The 24804-nt window shown below is 41.3% G+C and overlaps 1 protein-coding gene across 1 annotated transcript in view; it reads right to left on the reverse strand.

Moving 5' to 3' along the window:
* Window positions 1-24804, reverse strand: part of UBR1 (ubiquitin protein ligase E3 component n-recognin 1) — a 158744-nt gene that overhangs the window by 15446 nt on the left and 118494 nt on the right. The window contains 7 exon segments of the mRNA XM_040333640.1: window positions 375-525; window positions 3916-3983; window positions 6468-6564; window positions 9854-9909; window positions 10027-10175; window positions 12630-12671; window positions 21647-21688. Of these exon segments, the coding sequence (XP_040189574.1) occupies window positions 375-525; window positions 3916-3983; window positions 6468-6564; window positions 9854-9909; window positions 10027-10175; window positions 12630-12671; window positions 21647-21688 (605 nt within the window).

The following is a 24804-nucleotide window of genomic DNA, read 5'->3' on the forward strand; positions in this document are numbered from 1 at the left end:
AGGGCCTTGTGCACATTGCTGGATCAAAATGGGGCACAGGTAAGTTTTAGGGGGGCTTGGGGCACTGCTGCACACAGGTTTTTCACCTTGAAAAAAAGCCATTACAATCATTTTACGTTACACCGCACTACCTTGTATCTAGATTGTGAATTATTGTGGATATGTGATTTATACAGCTTACACCTAGCAAAGCCCTGGAAGGTTGCATTGTATGAGGGAACTGAGGCTTTTTTTTAACCAGCTCAACCTTTATTAAAACTTTTTATTTTACAGGAAGAAATTAAACCAATTAAACAAAAATAACACAGTCTATGCAATAAAAATATATACTTTTAAAAGGCTTTTGGACTGTTTTGTGGTTTTAATTATTTTACCTGCAGCAGATGTGAAAATGATTTGTAGGATGTGGGTCATAGTAATAAGATGGAGGAGGTAGAGATGGTTGTAAGCAGAAACCAGGGGTGAAGGATGAAGGTTCACACCTTCCTCCCAGTATAAAGATGGGAAGGCCAAAACTGACCCCACCTAAGATAGAGAGAAATTAAATAAAATGCATCACATGGCTGAAGATTTTTTTTTTATACACACATACTAAAACCCACTGAAAACAATCAAAAACGTTACAATCCATCTGATTGGTTCCTTTACAATTTGACCTTAGGGAAATGTATTCAGACTATTCAAACAGTGGGCCTCCTCTTCTCCCCCTGTAATTTCAACCTGGCTTCAAAAGATGTGAAACACTGACCTATACTGATCAGGGCCATCTGTAAAAGTAAAAAAATGATGTTCTGCCCGTGACATTATATAAAGGATAATGCCGCCTGAAAGCCTCCTATATGTCCCCTCTTGTCGACTCACTCTCGACACTGGGTGCCGACTCCTTCTGTAGCAGGTCCCACTCTGTTCACAGCAATTTTAAATCCAGGACTGCATTCCAAACCGATCAATCACATTCTTTATTAAGGAGGCAGGCTTAAGCTAGAGTCCCCACATATTAACCACGCATGGCTAACTTACAGGGACGGTGGCTGAAGCCTGCTTCCTTACTCAAGGACATGACTGAATTGTTTGGAGAGCAGTCTCAAATTTATTATGTTTATGGTCTGCCTCGTTGGAAAGAGTTAACAGTCTGATTGGACCTAGCCCCCTAGCCATTGTGATCTGGTTAGTACCAAATGGGAATAGCCATCTCCTGGAAGCCAGAACACTTGGTGGGGATGTAGAGGTTGAAAATTAAAACACAGTAGACGTTATAAAGGGGGTTGACATTTTTTGCACATTATTTTACAAGATTTGATGAGGCTGCTTGATAGACATGGAGGAGGACTCCATAACATTTAGAGAACAGTAAGAGGACAATGCTCTTATCTGTATTGTACATGTTGCACTTTCAATGTTAAATATCCTGCTCATCCATTGTTACCCTAGATTTACACCTATGCGTTTTTTAGTGCGTTTTGCAGTTTGCAGAAATGTACTACAGTTCAATAGAATCGCAAGTGTGTGTGTGATAAGATTTTTGATGCGTTTTGCAGTTTTTATTTCAACACTGTATATAGCTGGTTGCTATATGAGAATTAAAAATATACAATATATATATATATTATATATACATACACACACACACACACACACGTGGGGGGTCCTTCGGGTTTAGTATGGATTCGGAGGGAACACCCCCCCCACCAACACCAGATTTAAAAAGGCGTGGGGTCCCCCGAAAATCCAAAACAACCCGCAGGTCAGGAAAGGGAGGGGATGAGCAAGCACCCTCCCCCTCCTGAACCACACCAGGCTTCATTCCCTCAATATGGGTGGGGATGCATGCTTTGGGGGGGGGGGGGGGTATCGGCTACATCGTATTTTTTCGTGTTGAAAATGGTACCCCTACCCATTCACCTCAAAAAGCAGTGAAAAACACAATTCCTTTATAAAAAAAAAAAGCTTTAAGCCATCTTCTCCCGCCGACATCTCGCGTGCCATCTTATATCCCTCGCCACCGGTTACCTGCTTTAAAAAAAAACAAAAAAAAAACACAGCCGCTCTTTTTTTGTGGCCATCTTCCTCCGCTGTGTTGTTGTCACCCACTGTCTGGCATCTATTATATAGGCTCTCCGGGTGAGGTTATCGGATGGCCACACCCCATGGCTATATAAGATTCCAGACAGCGGGCAACACAATGGAGGAAGACAGCCACAGAAGAGACGCTTTTTTTATAGCGGGTGTCCGACATTAGCGGGAGAAGACGGCTCAGAGCTATTTTTTTTTTTAATAAAGTACTTGTCAAAAACTAGCTTGTTCCTTTTTTTTTTTTGTGAATGGGTAGGGGTACAATGTACCAGATACCCATTCATATAGGGGGGCGGGATCTGGGGCCCTCTTCTTTAAGGGGGGCTTCCAGATTCCGATAAGCCCCTTGTCCGCAGACCCAAACAATCACCGGCCAGGGTTGTCGGGAAGAGGCCCTTATCCCCATCAACATGGGGGCAAGGTGCTTTGGGGGGGAGGCACCCCCAAAGCACCCATGTTGAGGTCATGCGGCCTGGTATGGTTCAGGAGGGGGGGTGCTCGCTCATCCCTTTCCTGACTGCATGCTCAGAAATGGGCTTGGTATGGATTTGGGGGGGGGGGGGGGGGAAATGTTTATTATATTTATTTTAAAACATTCAGCTGTTAGCAGAAAACCCCGCTGGCAGCCAATGACTCATCGGTTAAGGACACGTTGGCTTGCTTCCCGATCCTGCTTAGCAACCAGCTATATACACAGTGTGTTTTAACCACTTGCAACCTCTTCCGACCCAGGCCATTTTTTCATGTCTCCGTGCTGTCGCACTTTGAATGACAATTGCTCGGTCATGCTACACTGTACCCAAATTGAAATGTATTGCACACAAACAAAATACCCAATATTCTAGCAAAATAAAAATGTAATTATGTTGTGCAATACATTTATACAAAACAAGCTAAAACTGTCAATAAGTGACGCTTTAAAAGCCTTTACAGGTTATCAATTTAGAGTCAATTGTGAATTAGGGCCCTGCGCTCACATCACTTTAACATGAAAGCCCACTTAAAATGTTGATACTGGATCACAGTTGCAGCTGCTGTCATGATCCTGGTAAAGTTTGTCCCTAGGAAGCATGGGTGTGTCTTAGGATGGCAAATAGTTAAAGAAATCATTTAAGGCCTGAAAATTACATAAAATCTCCAAACACGATTTTTTTCTGAAAGCAGATAACTTGGAGAAAAAAAAAATTATGGTAGTTACAATTTATGTCACACATTATTAGTGCAACAATTCATGAAAAGCAAAATATGCACTAAAGGTAATTTAAAGGTGTGTAGAAGCTTCCATTTGACACTTGAAGAAACACATACACTTTTGACACCTGCAAGGAGAGTGTGTGTGTAAAATCACCAGTTACCACCAACATGCGTTTGTGACAGTAAAAAGAGGTAAATGGAAAATAATTGAAATCTGCCCAAACGTGACTCTGGGGGAGCAAAGCAAAAACAGGATAGTGGCAAAATCTGGCACAGCTGTACATGGTAGCCAATCAGCCTCCAACTTTAGGTTGTTCAATTAAACTTTGACAAAAATCCTCGAAGCTGATTGGTTTCTATGCAGAACTACAACAGATTTGCACTCTCCGGGTTGTAGTAAATCACACCAATATGTTTGCCAAAACAGACTTCTACAGGCTGAAAAAGTATCAAAACAATATTTTTTATGCTACATATTCCATACAGAAACAAATACCAGACACTGTCAAGTTATTAACCGTGTATATTTCTTTGGATGTTTTATTGAGGTTTCTGTTTTGCCTGATGTTACGTTTTATTAGTAGTGGTTTAGAGCATAAGAAGCACATAGGGACTGCAAAGTTAATTGCAATAAAAGAGGGCACTTACTAGGAGATGGAACGCATCTACAGACAGTAAGGATGGAGTTTCCTCAAGCTTTGAATTTGGCAGGAACACTGTTAGTATAGGTGAAAAAGTACCGTAGTTAGAAACATATCATTTTAAGATTGAGACCTCAACATCAACAGTTGTTATGCAACTACAAATATAGTAAATGATGTTTGCACGACTGTGGCTATGACTTTGGCCAGGCACTATGGTTGTACAATCTCCTTTATATTTATAAAAAACATGTATTAGGAGGACAAACCTAAACAATTATTGTAATTAGTATCAAAATCTGGCAGGCCCTTGCACTACATGTATATAAGGAAAGCCAGCAGCTCGAGTTTCCACAATTAATCCAGGTGTTGTACAAAATACAGGGCTTAAAGTGGAGTTCCACCCATAAATATAACATTACACAGTAGTTTTAAAAAAATGTCATTAGTCCTTTACGAAATTTTTTTTTTTTTTAGATGCCTTCAAAGTGTTGTTGCTAGGCAGAATAGTTAATCTTCCCACTTCCTTCACCTAGGTGCTTAATGCACCGCACAGACTCATGGAATGTAGTGGGTGTAACTTACCAGGAGTCTGTGCACTCCCCAGTCTCAAAGAATCATGTGACTTGGACAGCACAGGTGCTGAAACCTGATCTGACACTGCTTGTGCAGCACTGAGCATGTGCGAGATCTGCAAGCCTGAAATCCAGGAAGTCATACAGTCTGGTTTCATGATGCCACACTTAAGATGGCCCCAGTCAATTTCTATTTTATAAAGTGTCTAAATGCTGTAACCAACCTAACAAACGGACCTTAGTTTACAGACTAACTTTACTAGAATACATTAAGCTTGTGTATTACAGGGTATTTATATTTAAAAAGTGAAATTGTGGCCGGAACCTCCGCTTTAAGTGTTTTAGCCCTGTACAATTTCGTACCACACCTGGATTTATACATTTCTTTATTGTGGAAGATCAAGCAGACAGCTTTCTTTTATCTACAGGTTTTCTTGAGCACTAGGACGACACTACAAGCCAGTGCACTGACTGTTTACTACCTCAGCAATTACTACTGGTGTTTTCTACTATATTCCTTGCACTACATAATTAAAGGCATTACTAAAGGAGATTGTACAATCATAATGCATAGTGTATAGGGTAGCATAAGACCACATGACATGTCTGGTTCGGAAAGTAAGTTCATAGTTTGGGAATACCCTGCTACTTACAAATTCAAGAAATGTATACTGGCAATAATGCTTGCCCAAAACGATCTGTATATTATGCATCAATATGCAAAAAAAATAATTAAAAAAACACACAACACACAAAAAGGCAAAGAGGATTAGTGCTTTATGAAATGAAAATGTATAAAAGACAAAGTGTCCAAATTGTTTTTTACAGACAATGGCTAAAGGCGTTGAGAAGAGCAAAACCCAAGTGACATTTAGGTCCAGATACCCAAGAATCATTCAAATGCACACAGACGCATTTCGAGTGGACAAGCTCTCTTCCATAGAGCAACTTAGACCAGTCTAATTCTAATTTAGTCTAATCTAGGCAAAAGCATCAGTAATCAGAGTGATTCCTAGGTCTCTGTGCAAAATATCCATATATCGACCTGTCAGCTGGTTTGCTTTTCTCAACACCTTTAGCCATTGGCTGTTTGGAAGTATGTTTTAATAAACTTTCATTTGGTAATGCACTAGGCCAGTACATCATACTGCTGTTATTTTTTGTTCAGAGAAAAATGTCACCAATCGGAAGACGGCAGTATTGGTGAAACATTACCGTAAAATAGAGAGATGATGACAAATCTTGATCACTGAAATACTAAGTGTGATTGTGTCAACACTGTTGATTGCACTTTATGTTCATCACTTTTCTGACAATCAAACATTTCTTATTCCAATGTCATACTAAATTATTGCAGTAAAGGTTCTGTAACAACATTTGCACTATTTTCACCAATCAAGGTATATAAAGTACTCTGCCAATTACATTCCACAGAAAGCAATTACACATAGGTAATGGCCTAGCAAGATGCTCAAGACCTGTCAAACTTTCTGGATGTTTAAGTCAATCTGGCAAAATTAAGGAAATCTACACAAGACAGAATAAAATGAGCTTGAGTATACGTCCACAACTTCTACATAGTTGCAATTAAACATTTAAAGCACTGGCAGCTTTATCTGATCATTAACATTTAATGCTAGTGATATTTAAGTGCTGTTCAATTTGCAAAAAAGAAATGTATATCAGTTATGTGTTGGCTACCTTGATCTGCTCAATCCTAGTTAGATGAAAGTGCTAGCTTTTGATAGCATGAAAAGACCAATTGTGGCGTTCAAACTTGATCAAACATTATGCACCAATGACTAGCAATAGTGTCATACTGAACTGTTCCTTTCTATAATGCTTCTCAAGTATGTTTAATAAATAAAAGTAAGGCCAATTTAAACCTAAAAATGGCTTGTCATATATAACAGTTTTTTTTTTCTACTTTTTCATTGTGTTTAAATGGAAAGGCATAAAACTACACACAAAATATACACATTACCTGCCAGTAGCTGCACAAGATGGCTCTGTATTGTGGGCTGGTGACATGTGACTCTTTGTGCCTCTGCAAACTTTACTAAAGCTTTAAGACCAGAATGCTAGGAGAAAAGGACACCCATAGAATTACATAAAAACAACAGACAACATAATAAATTACCATTAAGCATTCATTTAATATAAAAGTATGCAGCTTTTCTAAACAAAATATATACAAGCTAAAACTTACTAGCTATGGTCATCTTTGGTGTGGGTATAGTTCAGGAGCTTCCTCAATTTAGTTTTCTTCTAAAATACACCTCCTGAATGGGGGCTTAAATATTACAGCTGAATTCCAGGTCACATGAAACTGCTTGCACAGCATGGGCACCATTCAGAGAACACTTTGGATTCTTTCCAATAGGATGGTGACGTCATGATCTCCACCTTGTCCATTAAAGCATGTGACCTCCTGTGTTACCCAAGCAGCAGGGCAGTTGCTCGACAAAGAACACAATATCTATGTCTACAAAGCTTTTACAGGAATTGGCCAGTATGGTAACATGCATACTTACATTGGTCAAAGATGCACCACTGTACCCCTACAAACATAGCCATACTTAGAATTCTACTTTAAATTTCTCCAACAGCACTGGTCAAGGTGAAACTTTGTTTTGCCCCTTGTTCATTATAATTATCCACCCGTTCACATTGGGCCGATATGACATTCGATTTTGAGATGACAAATTGCATGCCAAATCGGAGCCTATTGTTGGCAACGGCACCGTCCAAATCGGTGCGATGCCAACTTTGCGGCAGTGCCACACCGATTCCCAAAAATATTTCCTGCACTACTTTTGGCGACTTCGGGGGCGATTTCAATAGACATCTGTGGATGAACCCGCACAGATGTGTCTCTCAAATCGCCCCCGGAGTTGGACAGAAATGCCGGTTTAAAATCGTGCAAGTTCAGCTGAACTTGCACGATTTAAAACCCACATTCATTGTAAACCAACTCTAAAAAGATGATTCTAAGATTGCTTTTCAAGTGAGGTACAGGAGCCCACAAGAGTCTGTTCACATCTATGATTTATAGCCATCATATGCTTTACATTCATTACTGTTCGTCTCTATGAAACTAGCAGGTTGGTGGTTAACTGCAACATGAATACAGGACATGGCCTTTTTTCAGTGCACCACAACCAAAAACACAACAAAAATAATCAGTGTGAATATCACAGGGGACAGCGAGCTTTTTCATAGCTGTAAAAAAACAAAAAAAACACATCACGCGCATTAGGTTTGAATAATGGAAAGTGGCAGGCCAAAGCCCTTCGAAATATTTGTAGTCCTTCTGTCTAATAAACGTCAGCAATCTGAGCTCTTCGGAAATAAAAGTGTTACTAAACCCCAGTCCACTGCATTCACTATACAGTGATGCCTCGGTTCACGAAAACTTCTGTTCACAAAAATTTGCGTCGGTACCAAACTCTGCTTCGGTTCACATACACAAGAGCCATCTTCTCTGCCAGACACGTGGGCATGGTCACAGACACTGGAAGGTGTACTGTGAAGACACAGTATTGAGAAATTCTTTTGGTATGCTTTTGAGCTACATACTGTACACTACATCCCTGTGCACACTTGCTGTAAAGCTTGTGTTCTTTTATCACATACTGTATCTGTTACCGGACATCCAGTATGGCTCCAAAGAAAATTCAGAGCAAGCATGGTAGTAAGGAGAAAGTGCGGAGCAGTAATGAAGGTGACAATGTCTTATACCACGTACACACGGTCGTTTTTTGTGATGAAATAAACAACGTTTTTCATCATGTAAAAAAAAGTTGTTTTTCTAACTTCATCATAAAAAACGACGTTGCCCACACACACCATAGTTTTTCTGAAAATACTCTAGCAAAGTGCGGTTACGTACAACACGTACGACGGCACTCTGTTCCATTCAAGCTCCCATCTCAAAACTTTGCTTCTTGCTTGGGTTTAAAACGTCGTTTAAAATGTCGTTTTAGCCCCACACAACGATAATTTTTTATGACACAAAAAGCGACATTTTGAAGACATAAAAAATTGAAGCATGTTCGAATTATTTTTTGGTCGTTTTTTTTGAAGACAAAAAACGATGTGAAGCCCACACACTATCATATTTAAATGACGTTTTTAAAAACGTTTTATTTCATCACAAAAAAACGACTGTGTGTACGCGGCATTAGTGTTCTCTCTTCATACTGTACTTTGTTTCACATTTTTGTGGTTCAAAAAAAAAGTTCAGAACGGATTAACCTGATTTACATTGAAACCTATTGGAAAATTTGCCTAAGTTTGCGATCAGAGTCTTGGAACCAATTAAGTTTGTGAACCGAGGTATTACTGTAATCTGGTCTCCACAGTACACAGAACATGGACATGCAATTATTTTAGTAAACATAAACTGCTAAATATTTTTCTCATCAGCAGTATATAGCAGTCTTGTGAATTCTATCAGTTCCTTGTGAAGCTTGTAGAAGGAGTTTTCATACTGCACTGAGCTGTCCTATGATGCTGCAGGACCACTGACCCTCTGTCTGGACAGTGCTGATAACATGCACTCTCCCAAGTAAACAAAAACCTCTCCAGCAATACACACCAAACTGAGCATGTGGCAGCCTGACTCCGAACGGCTCAATCTTATCCAGGGGGACAGTGTAGGGAGGGGAGGATCTGTGCATACAGGATTAAGCAGCATTTTTACACAATGCAGGGGATTATCCCCATAGGTTCCACAGTGAGTTTAACAAGCGTGCTTACTGTATATACAGACTGATTTTACTGTTGTGGGCTTAGTAATACTTTAAGTGTTATCAGGACTTTGCCAAAATTGCATCTTGAAGAGTGAAGTTAAAAAAAAAAAAAAAAAAAAAAAAGATTTTTGTTCTAGAGCAGGTCAGGTCCACCCCATATCTGAGCCGATTGGATCCAGCATAACTCAAAAACACTGTTTCATAGATATAAAAATAACACACGCTGTTTCCATCAGTGACCTTCATTTTTATCAATACAGTATTTTCAATAAAAATATTACATATTTATAGGTCTAAAAAATAAAATAAAAAAAATAATAAAAAAAAGGGAATTTAAGGGGTTAATCCTCGGCACTGTGTAAAAAAGCTGTTAGATCCTGTCTTCTCTGATTCTCCCTCTTCCACAGTCCTCAATCCATCTGCCGATAGCACAGAGCCTTAGAGGCGGATGAGAAAAGGTATTCAGCAGTTTAAATTTACTAAAATATTGCATTTTCATGATCTGTGTACTGTGGGAGACCAAGATAGTTTAGTAACACACTTTAAGAGTCAAAAAAGCATGGAGAAGCCTCTGTCATATATTCACTCAATTGACCTGTCCTCGGGTCACCTTTACCTGCCGATTTTGCAAGGAGCCAAACAAAGGCTTTCTTCATCCTGCAGTAAATTCCTCTAAAAAAAAAAAAAAAGAAAAAAAAGAAAAAGGTCTATTATAGATATAACTGTTGTACTATGCGACTGTGCAAATTGTAAGCATTTCTGTTACGGATATCTGAAAATCAGCCTTACCAAGGCACTGAATTGTATATGCACACGTATTCCATGTCATCATAGGCAGACGTGGGTCAGTTTCATTTGGTGGAACATTCAGGCCTACTCGATACACAGTGGTGGCAAAATGGACCAGCATTTCTTTTGTGCAGGCAGAAAAATTTGGCCTAGTTTTTTAAAAAATAACAGTAATTACTGGTTTCTTTTGCACATCAAAGGTAAATGCATTAGCAGGTTTTTATAAATAGCCACTACGACTACTCAGAAATACATGTTTAAACATTATGAGAACAAGACGTAACCATGTTAAACCTAAAACGTTACAGAAATCAAACAGGGAAAGGTAAGTCCTGTGGTTCCTAAAGGAGAACTCCAACCTAATGTATTATGTAGCGTCACAGAAGAATACACGTTATGTTATGACACTAAGCAGTTCTGTATTAAAGGGATTGTAAACTCAAATGTATCTCTTTTAATAACAAATATAATCTACTTACCTTGTTCTATGCAAGGGTTTTGCACGGAACAGCTTTGGTCCTCCTTTTCTTGGGTCCCTTGCCGGCACCCTGGGCCACTCTTCCCCGCTGAGTGCACACCCATAGCAAGCAGCTTGCTATGGGGGCACTCGTGCAGGCTCGCTCCTGTGTATGCTCTGTGTGACCATTTACACACAGAATGTTACCATGCCCCTGCCTGCCGCCCCACTGGGTGTGTTTGACGAGGAGGGAAAGAAAAGAGAGAACTTCCTGCTCTCGTGCACATTGCAGGATCAAGATCAGACTCGGGTAAGCATAAGTGAGGGCTGGAGTTGCACTCAGTTTTGTACTTAAAGCACAGACTGCAAAAAGCTAAACAATATTCATCATTTAGAACCGGGTAAAGTCCTTTCTATGTCGTCTTGCAGAAGAATGCTTTATGGAGATCTATAAAGTTTCCTTTGACACAAAGGCTGAAAGGCTTAAAACCATTCAGAGCTGAAGTATGAAATGATGAATTTCAATAAAACCATCTGCTATCCGTGTTAACCAACAGCTGTCATTTCTACATTCCAAACCTTAACCAAATAACTTTGGAGCAAACAAAAATATCAGTTTAGCACAATATTCATACATTGGCCCCAAAGTAATCTGCCTGTATAGATTTGGCCAGCACCATATTAACATGTAGTAAATACAAATAATGTACAACACCCCAAAACATGTACTATGTGCACTGCCAATCATTCTTCAAGTCACCACAAACAAATGCATAGCTGCCAATGCATTCTGTGTGCTGAAGGCCACTGTGTTGTAGGAAATACCATAGTCGTGGTTTTTCATGTGTTTGCAGTACACTGCCGAGCCTATTTCAAATTAATACATTTCCTTAATACAGTGTGCTTCAAAACCAAAAAGCTTTGTTGGCGCACACTAAAACTGTAACAATGGGCCTCAAAAAAAACTGAAAAAAGCAACAAAGCCACCATGCAAATAACTGCCCACACACCAAAGACATTCAACTCTAGGGTGGGTGGGAGTGAGCGATATGCAGTAATGGCAAAAAACTTTGGCTGGAGTTGAACCTTATCAGTGTGCGGCTTGTTATTTGGCTGGTTGACTAGAGTGGAGTAACAGCAGACTTGGGGACTTTGCACCCCCCCACTGCAGGGACTTAAGGAAGCTACATGCTGGCCTGTGTACGGTGAAAGCGGTTGGGTTAAAAACCAAAAAGCTTATGTTGGCGCACACAAAACTGTAACATGGGTCCTCAAAAAAAATCTAAAAAGAAGCAACAAAGCCACCATGCAAATAACTGCCCACACACCAAAAGACATTCAACTCTAGGGTGGGTGGGAGTGAGCGATATGCAGTAATGGCAAAAAACTTTGGCTGGAGTTGAACCTTATCATGTGCGGCATGTTATTTGGCTGGTTGACTAGAGTAGAGTAACAGCAGACTCGGGGACTTTGCACCCCCCCACTGCAGGGACTTATTGAAGCTACTGGCTGGCCTGTGTACGGTGAAAGCGGTTGGGTTCATCTAAAAGCAACATAAAAATATGTCTCGCCTTGTTGCCTTTTGAATGGAAAAAAAATGTATGATGCATATCAGTGAATATTAACACAGCTACCAATTCTAGTCAAAACAATACAAGACCAGCTTTGGATACTAAAATACAGTAAAACAATATGGCTGTTTGCATAAGAATTTCACTAACTGGGATTGACTGACTTATCTCAGAATGAGACTGACCTGTATGGTCTGTCACGACGTCTTGTATTGCATTTTATTGTCTATGTTGTTTTGATGTCCTTTATTTTTTGATACCATGTCAATAAATTTATAAACTTTTATTCTTTTTACCCTGTGTGAGTTTACCTACTCATCTTCGTACCGCAATAGTCCTACTGACCCTTTTCTGTTTTGGTCTTGTTGGGGTCCCGTAAGTTCTATCTCTAGTCATTGAATAAGGCAAGGTTGGCACTGCAAAATCTACTGTTGGTCATTTTCAAAACAGAGATATAATCTAAAACCACCACAGAATCATGAAGCTAAAATTGTGAGCGTCTCTACAGCTTAAAGTTGGAGTCAACATCTAACCAACAAAATGCTTTTACTGGGTTAATTAATTGAATTACTCACGGTGCTTGTACCCCAAAACTGAGGATGGAGCGAAACTCATGGCTTGTACGTCCCCCACTCTTCACAAATTCAGGGATATAGATTTATCTCTATCAGAAAATAATAAATAAAGTCAGCAATTTGACATTGTACAAACCAAAAATATCATGTAGTTTTTCTTCACACACAAAGTGGAAGTCCATGCTAAAACTAAAATCTCTGCATCTATAGCCACCAACATTCTAACACTAACCTCTCTAGCCCTGAAAAAAATAAAATATAAAAATCAGTATACATACATTTTATACTGGCAATCTGACCCGATATCCAGCGGCAGAAGTTCTTATACCACGCTAAGCTGTCAGCCGTGGGTGTGTGTGTGGTGTAGGGGACAAGTCCATCAACGGAGTCCCCATAATAAGTCTATGGGTGACGTCATTTCACATTCAGTTTGGGTTGGATCACTAGTAAGAAACGTATGTATACCGATTTGTTTTCTTTTTAGGGCTAGAGAGGTTAGTGGCTATAGATGCAGGGATTTTAGTTTAGCCTGGACTTCCACTTAAAGGAAGCAGGTGTCAGATGCAGCATCGGACCATGCTGCATCCACCTAGGCAAGTATGAAATGTGCAAAAAAAAATTAAAATTCCTTTACTTGTCTCAACTAAGAATTACGGGTTATCAATAACTAATCTTAACACTGCTCCCACCCCTCTTCTAACACCTATACCATACTAAAAAAACTGTAGAAGAAAGATGTATTCACTTAACTATTTTCCGAGCACTCTTTTCCGGTCCCTCTGCCAGCTAGCAGCAGCTTTAAGGGAGAGGACAGAGAGCAAACAACGGATGGCCCAAAGTAAGCCTATGGGTGACTCAGGCAATCCAGCAATTGTTGGAGTGCTCTGTCCTTTCCTCTGTAGCTGGCTGGCATAGGGGCAATCAAGTGACTGGACTAAAAGGCCATGAAAATAGGTATAGTAAACATATCTTTCCACTATAGGTTAGTTTGTATAGGTGTTAGAAAGAAAGTGAGAACAATTTCAAGACCAGTTAGTTTTAACATGGAATTTAACATTAAAAGTATATGTAAAGGAAATTTGGGACACAAAGAGCAGAGACTTTAATAGTTCCAAAATGCAGCACTGAGGAGCTCTTCTAGGCGAACCATGTAGAGCAGAAGTGGCTGCACGGTTGTATGAATTGCACGTTATTGTGATATTTTATTCAATATCAAATGTTAAAAATAAGTTATGTATTTTTACCCTCGTATGATCACGTTGTGAACTAATTTTGGCATCTTTAAAGTCCCGCTTTGTGTCCCTCAATTTGCTTAGAATTGGGATGTGGTACCTATTTCGGCCTTTCACTGCCCAAAAACTTGTATTTAAAGTATATGTCAAAACTTTTTTCAATTTGAACAGAGTATGAAATGGTTAAAATCCCTGGCTGTTTAATCTCTGTCTCTGCTCCATTGTACAGATTCCTGCCCAAAAGAGCAACAGAAGTGAAAAAGAAATATCTATAGAATGAAAGGATTTTCCCTCTTTGAAAGTTGTCACTGTGATAAGTATGCCCATTGGAGGATTACCCTCACCTCCTGAGAGATCGATAAAATGAGAATATATATAACACACACACACACACACACACACACACACACTTGTGGTCATAAGTTTACCTACCACGGAAGAATTTATGATTTCTTGGCCATTTTTCAGAGAATATGAATGATAACACAAACACTTTTCTTTCACTCATGGTTAGAGTTTGGTTTAAGCCATTTATTATCAAATCAACTGTGTTTACTCTTTAAATCATAATTGCAACAGAAACTACCCAAATGACCCTGATCAAAAAAGAATATATACCCCAGTTCTTATACCGTGTATTGTCTCCTTTAACATCAATGACAGCTTGAAGTCTTGTGGCATTTGTGGATGAAGCCTTATCTTCTCAGATGGTAAAAGCTGCCCATTCCTCTTGGCAAAAAGCCTCCAGTTTCTGTAAATTCTTGGGCTGTCTTGCATGAACTGCACGTTTGAGATCTCCCCAGAGTGGCTCAATGATATTGAGGTCATTAGACTGAGATGGCAACTCCAGCACCTTCAATTTATTTTGCTGTAGCCAACGACAGGTTGGCTTGGGCCTTGTGTTTTCGATCATTGTCATGTTGGAATGTCCAAGTACGTCCATGTGCAGCTTCCAGGCTGATGAATGCAAATGTTTTTTAAGAACATACTGTATTCATCTTGCCAACAATTTTGACCAAATTTCCTGTGCCTTTGTAGCTCCGCACATCCCCAAAACATCAGCGATCCACCTCCGTACCTTTCATTATAGGCCTTGTTGACTCCTCTCCAGATGTAGCGTTTATGGTTGTGGCCAAGAAGCAAAATTTTGATCTCATCAATCCAAATGACTTTGTGCTGTTTGGCGTATTGTAGGCGGGATACTTTGTGGCATTTGCATAGTAATTGCTTTCTTCTGGCGACTTGACCATGCAGCCCATCTTTAAGTGCCTCCTTATTGTGCATCTTGAAACAGCCACACTACATGTTTTCAGAGTCTCCTGTATTTCACCTGAAGTTATTTGTGTTTTTTTCTTTGCATCCCGAACAATTTCCTGGCAGTGGTGGCTGAAATTTTAGTTGGTCTACCTGACCGTGGATTGGTTTCAACAGAACCCCTCATTTGCCACTCCTTCATTAGAGTTTAACCCTGCTGATTGGCATTCTCAATTCCATGGATATCTTTATATGCCTTTCCTGTTTTTTACAGTTCAACTACCTTTTCCCACAGATCCTTTGACAATTATTTTGCTTTCCCCTATGACTCAGAATCCAGAAACCTCAGTGCAGCACTGGATGATAGATGCAAGGATCTTGTCAGGGAGTCCAGAAACACATTGACCTTTTATATACATGCATACACACTTATTACAAGCAAACAGATCACAGGTGAGGATGGTTACCTTTAATAGCCATTCAAACCATTTGTGTCAACTTGTGTGCATGTTATCAGGCCAAAATCACCAGGGTATGTAAACTTTTGATCAGGGTCATTTGGTATTTTCTGTTGTGCTTATGATTAAAAAAAAGAGTAAACACAGTTGATTAAATAATAAATGGCTTCAGCCAAACACGAACCATGAGTGAAAGTTTTTAGTATTATTCATATTCTCTGAAAAATGGCCAATATATCAAATTCTGACTGGGTATGTAAACTTATGAGCACAACTCTCTCTTTCTGTATACATATATAGACATACACACATTTACATACTGAACGCACTAGAAAGATTAAAGAACCAAGCATGTTAGTAAATGAAAAAATGAAATTTACCTGTAAACTAGACTCCCAGGAGTTTTCAAGGACAGCTTCTCGAAAAATGGCCGGCTCCCACCTAGTAAAGAAACACATGATCCACATTGCTATAAAAATAACTTATCCCTTATGGTCCCTTCGTATTCAGGAATAACCGAAGGCCTGTACATTAATTGTAATTAAAGCACAATAAAATGACAATCAAAAGCAACAGGGTAACTTTAAAATACCATAAAGAGAAGGCACCAACTCTGTCCTGAAAGATTCCAGGAAAGCTAGTTAAAAAGTAAATAACTGTTTTCCCAAGTCATCTTCCAGGACAGCTTCACAGGAAAATAGGCTAGAAAAATCTTTTAGGGTGGGATCACTGCTTGCAGGACCTTTCTTCTGAAGGCCTGGACTTATATGAAAAGGTCCAGGTGATAATGTCTAGCAAAGGTTTGGAAGCTGGACAACGTGGCCGCCCTGCAGATTTGGCTTGGGGAGGCTCTGGCCATTTTGGCCCAAAACGTTGTCATAGCCCTTGTAGAATGTGCCTTAATCCCAGGAAGAGTGTGTAGTGACAGAATTCTGTATCCTTCAATAGCATCTTCATCCATCTTGTGATCGTGATTTTGTGACTTTAGCACCTTTTTTCAGCCCTGAACAGAATATATTGGATAACTTCCTCCATTCCTTTGTGCATTTTATATATGCAATGAGACATCTTCTGGCTTTAATTTTGTTGAAATCTGCTTCTTTCTGGTTACTGGGATTACTGCAAAAATAAGGATGGGAATGCATCAATTTCATTCCTTCTGTTCCAATTGCTTCCAACTTCAGTATTTGGCTAGCCTGTTCAGATCCCCTTTTAGGTGTATTGCTGTAAGAGTGCAGGTTTCTTTCTGCCCAAGGAAGAAACTGCACTGAAGCCTGTTGTAGCTTCGAGACTTCCTCTTTCAGCTAAAATATTCTTGTAATTAATTGAATCTATTGTAATGTATGCCCCAAGTAGGTCAATCTTTTTGTTGGATTATGATTTCTTTCTCATGACTATCCATCCTAGGTCCTGTAGATTTAAATATGTAATGTTCAAGTTTTTCAATATGGTTTCTAAATTTACAAATATCAGTAAGTTGTCTAAATAGGGACTGATCTATTTTCCCTTCAGTCTTGAAGCACTTTTCTCAACTTTTGGTAAAATTGCAAGGGGCTGAGGATAGGTCGAAGAGAAAAGTGTTGAACTAGAAGCATAGGATCTGGGGCGTGACTAGATGGTGGAGCGAGCGGACGCATACACACTCTCCGGCTCCCTTATCCTGTGTCCTATCTCCTTGCCGAAGGCACCAAACCCATTCCCACACAGCTGTGGGCACACATTAGGCTGGCTAGCATGGTGAAATATGGGCCGCCCTGGCCCCTATCCGCGGCGGATAAACTCGCTCGGTTCCGGAGGCAAGATGGTGCAGAGACATGTGCAGGACAGGCAGACACCCTGCAGGGTGAGTGCCTCAACTCCAGCTGTCTTTCACACACAAGTAGACCCCTGCTGTCCCAGGAATCCCGGCAGCATGATGAGAACAGCCAGGATGTGGATTCTCCACCTAATGAGCCCACGCTGTCCACCATCATGCTGGCTATACAAGACTGTAAGGACTCTCTCTCTAATCAGATAGCCTCTATCCGTATGGATCTCTCACCTCCTGAAGCAGGATGTTCAGAACCTCTGTGATAAAAACCCTCAGCTCCTTTTTGGAAGACACTGTGAACCCCCTGTCAGTTATATGCGTATTACTACTAGTGAGATGGCGGCTGTCCACGCCAAAATTGATGATATAGAGAATGGCTCACGCTGGAACAATCTCCACTTTTTTGACTTTCCTGAGTGAGCAGAAGGCTCACATCCTGAAAATGTTCTATACTCCTGGCTGCAGCACATTTTTTAGCACTGATGCACCCTCATTCTCCCATGTTATTGAACGCGCGCATCGCACCCCTCCTCCCCCTCCACAGGAGGGAGCCCCTCCCCACGCTCTTATTGCATGCATCCTCAGTTTCCAGGATAAGGTGCCCATTCTACACCTGGCAAGAGAAAAGGGGTCTCATCAAGTTTAATGGCAACACTGAAAATGACTCAGCTGAAGTTCAGCACCAACGTATCTCCTCCTCAGTGAAAACCTGCTTGCGTGCTGAAGGCCTGTCATACGCTATACTCTTCTCGCCAAGCTGCGCATCATTTATGATGGTAAGGCCCACCTTCTACAACCAACCCTTACTATTTATTTATTTTTACCTCCGATTGAGAGCCCCACCGGACCCCCACATTACCCGCTCACTAGTAGTGGCGTGGACACAAGAACCGTTTTGACCTCACGGCCCTTTTTTTTGGTTGTCAAGGAGGTTTTCTAGGTTCGGGGATCCAAGGCTCGCTGTGTTGGGAGTCCCAGCAGGATGGGTGGCAAGGGGTTTTCAATGGACTTCGTTTTTTCTTTTTTTTTCTCACTTTAATTTTGTATGGTTGCTTGCCCACGCCAGAATATTGGTGTTTTCTGTTTTTTCCAGTAATGGCTCATACTTATCTAGCAGTAGATCTACGCATTCTATTGTACACATGCATGAATATGTTCCGGGTGGCACGGACTATCAGGTTTTACATGCGATTGTACTCATGTTTCTTTTGTGATTATTTAGTACTGTATGTAGAGGCATGAATGCACCGCAGAAGCGGTCATTGGTCTTTTCAGTTTAAAAAAATGCTGCCCTCATATCATTTGCCTCCAAGAGACTCGCCTTACTGGCACTAAGGTGAGGGCTCTTAAAAATGCCCATGGTTGGCCAACTCTTACCATGCTACCCATACAAATTATTCAAGGGGTTCTTTATCTTACTGGCCAAATCTCTACCCGCTGATACAAGTCAAAAACTGACCCTGACGGCAGATTATACTTGCCTTACAGATTTCCTCTGCGACTTTTACCCTTGTAAACATTTATATCCCTCCCCCATTTTCGGTGGAGGTATTGTCCAAATTGTCACTTCAGGCTGTTGAATAGACCCCTGGCCCCCTACTCTATGTGGGTGACTTAAACGTCATTTTGGATCCGGCTGTGGGCCACTTGGGGGGGGGGGTGGGGGGGTTTATGGTCTTATGGAAATATGGCGCTGGAAACATCTGGATGTGTGCCAGTACTCTTGCCACTCTGACTCTTCCACACGATGTCCCGAAATTGACATGGCATTCGGCTATGGCGGACCACTCTTCTCGTTGTCTCTGCCGTTTCCTACCTGCCCAGGGGAGTTTCAGACCATGCTCCTCTCACTGTGGACCTCCTCCTCCTCCCAGGTTCAAGCCCTGCTTATTTGGCGCCTGAACTCATACTGGCTGGAGGACGAGGTGGTACAGGGGAAATGCAGAAGGACATTACTGGCTACTGGAAAGACAACCTGGGAACGGTAAATCTCCCCACAGAGTGGGAAGCCTTTAAAACTACGCTGAGGGGCACTTTTATGTCCATCACAGGTGTCTTACACAAAAATAATAGGCAACATACGGAAGAATTAGAAACTACCATGGTGCAAGCGGAGTCCGCCTATGCTTCTAACCCGGCCTCTGACACAAGAGAAGCATGGCTACAGAGATGTAGGGAGTATGAACTCCGTCTGCTACATCTTACACAAAAGCGCATGTTACATACTACTGAGAAATCACGGTAACAAAGCCGGATATCTCTTAGCATATCAGACTAGAACTGAACTTTCTCCCATATCCATCCCATGTAGCCTTACTACACAGGGCCAAATCAGTGACACCCCTAGGGATAGCTTGGAAACCTTTTTAAGCTTTTACAGGGACCTATATACCTCTAGAGCAGAACATACCGAATCCCAACTGAATGACTACCTAGCTGACATTTCTCTACCTCCCTATCGACTGAGGGAAGAGATGAGTTGGAGGCACCTATCTCGGTTGGTGAGATTGCAGTAGCCACCTCACAAATGCCAGCACATAAGTCCTCTGGTCTGCATGGCTATCCGACCGAATGGTACGCACAATTTAAGGACCTCTTGTGCCCATTTCTTTTAAAGACTTAAAACAAAGCCTTAGATATCTGGTCCTTCCCCCCACTATGCGGAGGCCCTGATCATACTTCTACTAAAACCCTGTAAGGACCCACTCAAATGCAAATCATACGCCCAATTTCTCATATCATTGTGGATGTTAAGATCCTGGCCAAAATATTAGCAAACCGTTTAAATACTGTAGTTGCAATCCTGGTCAATAGTGACCAGGGTGGCTTTACACCTGGCAGGTCCACTAGAATATATATATCCGAAGACTGTTTCACAATATACAGTACCTACATGACTGTCATCCACTCGTGCCATCGTGTCCTTAGACACTTGTAAAACATTTGACAGTGTGAAATGGCCATATCTCTTTCAGGGGTTACTGCTGTAGGGCTTTGTTCCCAATGAAGTGGCATGGATAAGACTCCTATATGCCTCCCCAGTGGCTAATATTCAGGTAAATTCCTCTGTCACCCATTCATTTCCAATTACTAGGGGGAACGAGGCAGGGGTGTCCGTTGTCACCCCTCTTGTTCGCCCTGACCACGGAGCATCTTGTAGTGTGCATCTGCTCATCCCCCTTAATTAAAGAGACTCCCTATTGCCACCATAGAGGAATGAATTTCGCTCTATGCGGGCGACACCTGGTGTATTTGGCAGATACCAATGAGTCACTCCAAGCATTACTGTCTGAGATCAATACATTTGGAGACTACTCTGGCTTCCGTGTGAATTGGGACAAGTCCAGTATCTTTTCTCTGGATTCAGATGCGATAGCCCGGATTCACCCGGACTCCAAATTACAGGTGGTGTCCTCTTTTAGGTATCTCAGAGTTCTGGTGCAGACACCCCATCTACCTACATCGGCAATAACTTAGACCCGCTACTGACCCACCTACAGGAGCTAATCAAACAATGGATGGACTTGCCTATGGATCTTATTGGGGGGGGGCCAATGTCCTAAAAATGATTTACAAAAATTGCTCTATACTCTGGCAAACTCCCCTTGCAAAATACCTAAATCTATTTTCAAACTTATAGATGCGATCTGTACAACGTTCCTGTGGAGCGGTGGATCCCCTAGGGTGGCACTTGAAACGCTAAGGTGACCAACGCATTTGGCATTTCCTAACTTTTTTTATATTACTTAGCATCAAAAATTAGTACAGATTTACCATTGGCTGCAACCAGTTTCAGAAAATGCCTGTACCACCACTGAAGGAGCCATTGCATCTTCCCTAGAAACCCTTCATAAAATTATTTACAGAGGCCGGGTCCCAACCTCTATGCTGGCTACTTCCCTATCAATACTCCATTGCATTATCACAAAGATATCCAGGTATACCTGGCTGCCATGCCCCAATAACCCACTGTGGTTGAACCCCAATTTACAGGAATTTTACTCTCTACCCTAATCGCTGATACTCCAAGGGGGTTAAATATCTATGTCTTCTATACAACGCACAGGGTTTTACGCTTCCATCAGCTACGCCTCGACTTTGACCTGCCACGCTCATATCCGTTCTATTTATTATCAGATCAGACATGCTATCTGTGCCCAGTTTGGCTCCCTAGATGACCCTACCAACCTACATCCACTGGAGAAGCTGCTGAGACACCCACCCCACCAAACTTATTTCTGCTTACTATGCTGCACTAATGACTGATTTTAACCCCAGATTCCGCAAGGCTCAGACGAAATGGGCCTTTAAGGACATCCCCACTTGCAGACGATAACTGGCCTGAATTTAGTGACACGTACAAAACCTCAGTCATCTCATCAAGGGACCGCTTTATACAGGTAAATATTTTCCATCAATCCCACCTCATCCCAGCTAGGCTGCATAAAACGGGTCTCCTACCCTCGGCTGGATGTTTTCGTGGCTGTGGCCAAGATGCCGACTTCCTACAGTTTCTGGTCGTGCCCAGTAGTTCATGACTTCTGGGTGGAGGTGGGGCATTCATCTCATCGGCTTTAGGCTCCCAAAGATTGTCCATCCCAAGAACTGCCTACTGGGCATTTTTGCGAGCTGCATATACTGTCACATGCCAAGAGACTACTCTGCATACTTTATTTTTATGTTAAAAAGGCTATCTTGCTGTCATTGAAGGGTACACAGACCTCTCTGAAGACCCTTTGATTAAAGTTAATTAATGACTCTATACAACTATTATATAAAACGCACCTTTGAACTCCGGAAATAGACTAAAACATTCTACAAAATTTGAGGTAGATGGTTAGCCAGCCCCTTGACCCTCTCTCCTCACACTGAGCGTACCCCCCCTTACAGGTTACCTATAGGTCATGCCACGATCGATGTGGATCTCTGCTGTTGCTATGCACTAATAGTATGTTTGAACCCTCTACTTATGTGACTGCTATATGACCGATGCACTACCATTTGTTACTTGATTGTATGAGCATAATGCCTGCTACTGTATACCAACGAACAACCAAGTTTTGTTTTTGTTAAAAGTTTCTCTCATGTATGTTGGTTTGTCTTAAAAAAATATCTTAAAAAAAAAAAAAAAAAAAAAAAAGAAGCATAGCCCTTTTACTGCAAACCTGAGGAATTTCTATATAAATGTCCCTTAATGACATGTGTAGGTATGGATCCTTCAGGTCTATAGAGACCATGAAGGCTTCTGGAGATAAAAATTCCCTCAAGTAGATGGACTCCCTCCTGAGCATTTTGTACTTGACTAATTTGTTTATCTTCTTGATGTTCAGGATTATTCTGAAATTTCTAGGAGGGCTTTAAAAAAAAAAAATGTGCAAACAAACTCACCATTCTTTCTTCCTCTGGGACAATGATTCATACTTCTTGTGCTAGAATTTCCTGCAAAATGAATGTCAATGTATCTCTGCCTTGGCCCTTGGGATAGGGAGTTGTGAAAAATCCTGATAGGGGTGGCAAGGAAATTATATTCTGCAACCATGTTTTAGAATATCCAAGAATATACTGGTTTTGGGTGACATTCTGCCACTGTGGAAATAATGCACACAGACTGTCTCCCACTCGACTTCCTGTAAGTCTAGCATTTCTTTTGTCTTGCCTTCTTTCTTTTGCTGCCTGGTGGGATTCTCCATCCCCCACGTTTTTTTCCAGCAACAAAAATCCCTTTTTCTTATCCGCTGATCTTTCTAGGGCATGTACAAGTTCTGTTCCGAAAAGAGGATCTCCCTCTAATGTGCGTGTTATGCACATGGTAGTCACGTGGCTTAAAATTCACTGTGTTGGCTTCCCATGCGTGCTTAAGGTAACTTTTCACTTTCCAATGCATAGGGTCTCACTCCATCTTCAAATGAAAGATCAGTCTTCTTGGAGACTTTGGACAGGAAGGCATCCAACCAACCAAGGGCACTTCTCTCAAACCTTCTTCCTTAAAGGTTGTTTGAAATTAATACTTTTTCGTCTCCCTTTCTTTTAGTATGGTTTGAGTGTTGGATGAACTGGAAATGCAGTCGTTTCTTTTGCAAGCCTGCATTAGGTTGATTGTGTAGAATCCTAACCTTTTGCTCTTCCTCGAACCCCAGGGTGTCGTGTATTGCTTTGAACTGCTCCAACCACCACATGCAACGCTAGTGCAAGCCTTCAAAGGAAAAACAAAATGGCAAACATAATACCGCACATCCCATTGCATTGACTCATCTGGGGAGAGGCCCCCTACTGTTTGTAGCCACTCTGACTAGTGACTCTCCTCCCCCTGGAGGAGACAGTCAAGACAGTCAAAGGGAGAGGAGCTCCCTCAAATGCCCTGGTAACCACCACCAGTGTAACCCTGGTACAAGGACTCAGGCGTCAAACTCCCCCAGATCCATGCTCCAGTTAAGGGAGTAATGCGCCTCTATGGCCCCTGCCCCCTAGCATGATGGTCTGATAGTAAAAGATGAACCAAATTTGTGATCCTGTCTGGCCAGGGGAAACACAAACCTGAGTGGGTGAGTTATTTTTATAGTAATGTGGATCAAGAGTTTTCTGTCCAGGTGGAACGGCCTCTTTTGTTAAACTGTCCTGAAAGATGACTTGAGAATGTCACATAAAATACTTCTGCCAAGCACTGAAATATGATTTTATTTATTTTTTTACCAACTGTAAAATACTTTGTGCCACAAAGTATAAGGATCCTTTCACATGAGGTGGATTCTGACAGCAGGGCATCAGCTTACAGATACACTGCTGAATGGGCGGATAACACATCCGTGTCCACACAGTTTCAGCAGAGCGTACAAGGACAGAGCTTGCTCTGCTCCATATGGATGGACCCAAGTAAGCAGATTCCCCTCTGATCTGCCTAGGGGAGAGGGGACAGATCCCCTCCTGTTGTTTTTTTTAGCAGACTGGATCAGGCTCGGAGGTAGGCCGGTGTAAATTGACACATTTCTGTCCCTAGGAATGCATGGACCTTCCGATCAGGAACAGACAGGTGGACCTGATCGGATCACCCATGTGAAAAACGGCCTAGCCATGGTGGAACCCTCCTGTGATTGCTTATAACTCCCTTTGGGCACCATCCCTCATTTATAAACAATGTAATTCCTCCTGCCCATAAGGCACAGGGGGAAGGATACATTTATAGGACTTTAAATGTACCACAAAGTGGTCATTTACATCAGTAAAAGTTTTACAATCTTTATTGTACACTCAACATAATTATTTTTTTCCATTTTTTGTGGGTCACGTATAAAGTATAAATGTAAGTGAAATCAACTCCTGCGCAGTGTTTCAGATTAAAAATGCCACAAAGGAATCAATTACCTGCTAAATGAATCTCTCAACATGACTCACAGAAAATGGATCATTTTTAATTATGTTTTAAT

The sequence above is a fragment of the Rana temporaria genome, chromosome 13 (assembly GCF_905171775.1).
Source record: "Rana temporaria chromosome 13, aRanTem1.1, whole genome shotgun sequence".
NCBI classification, from domain to species: domain Eukaryota; kingdom Metazoa; phylum Chordata; class Amphibia; order Anura; family Ranidae; genus Rana; species Rana temporaria.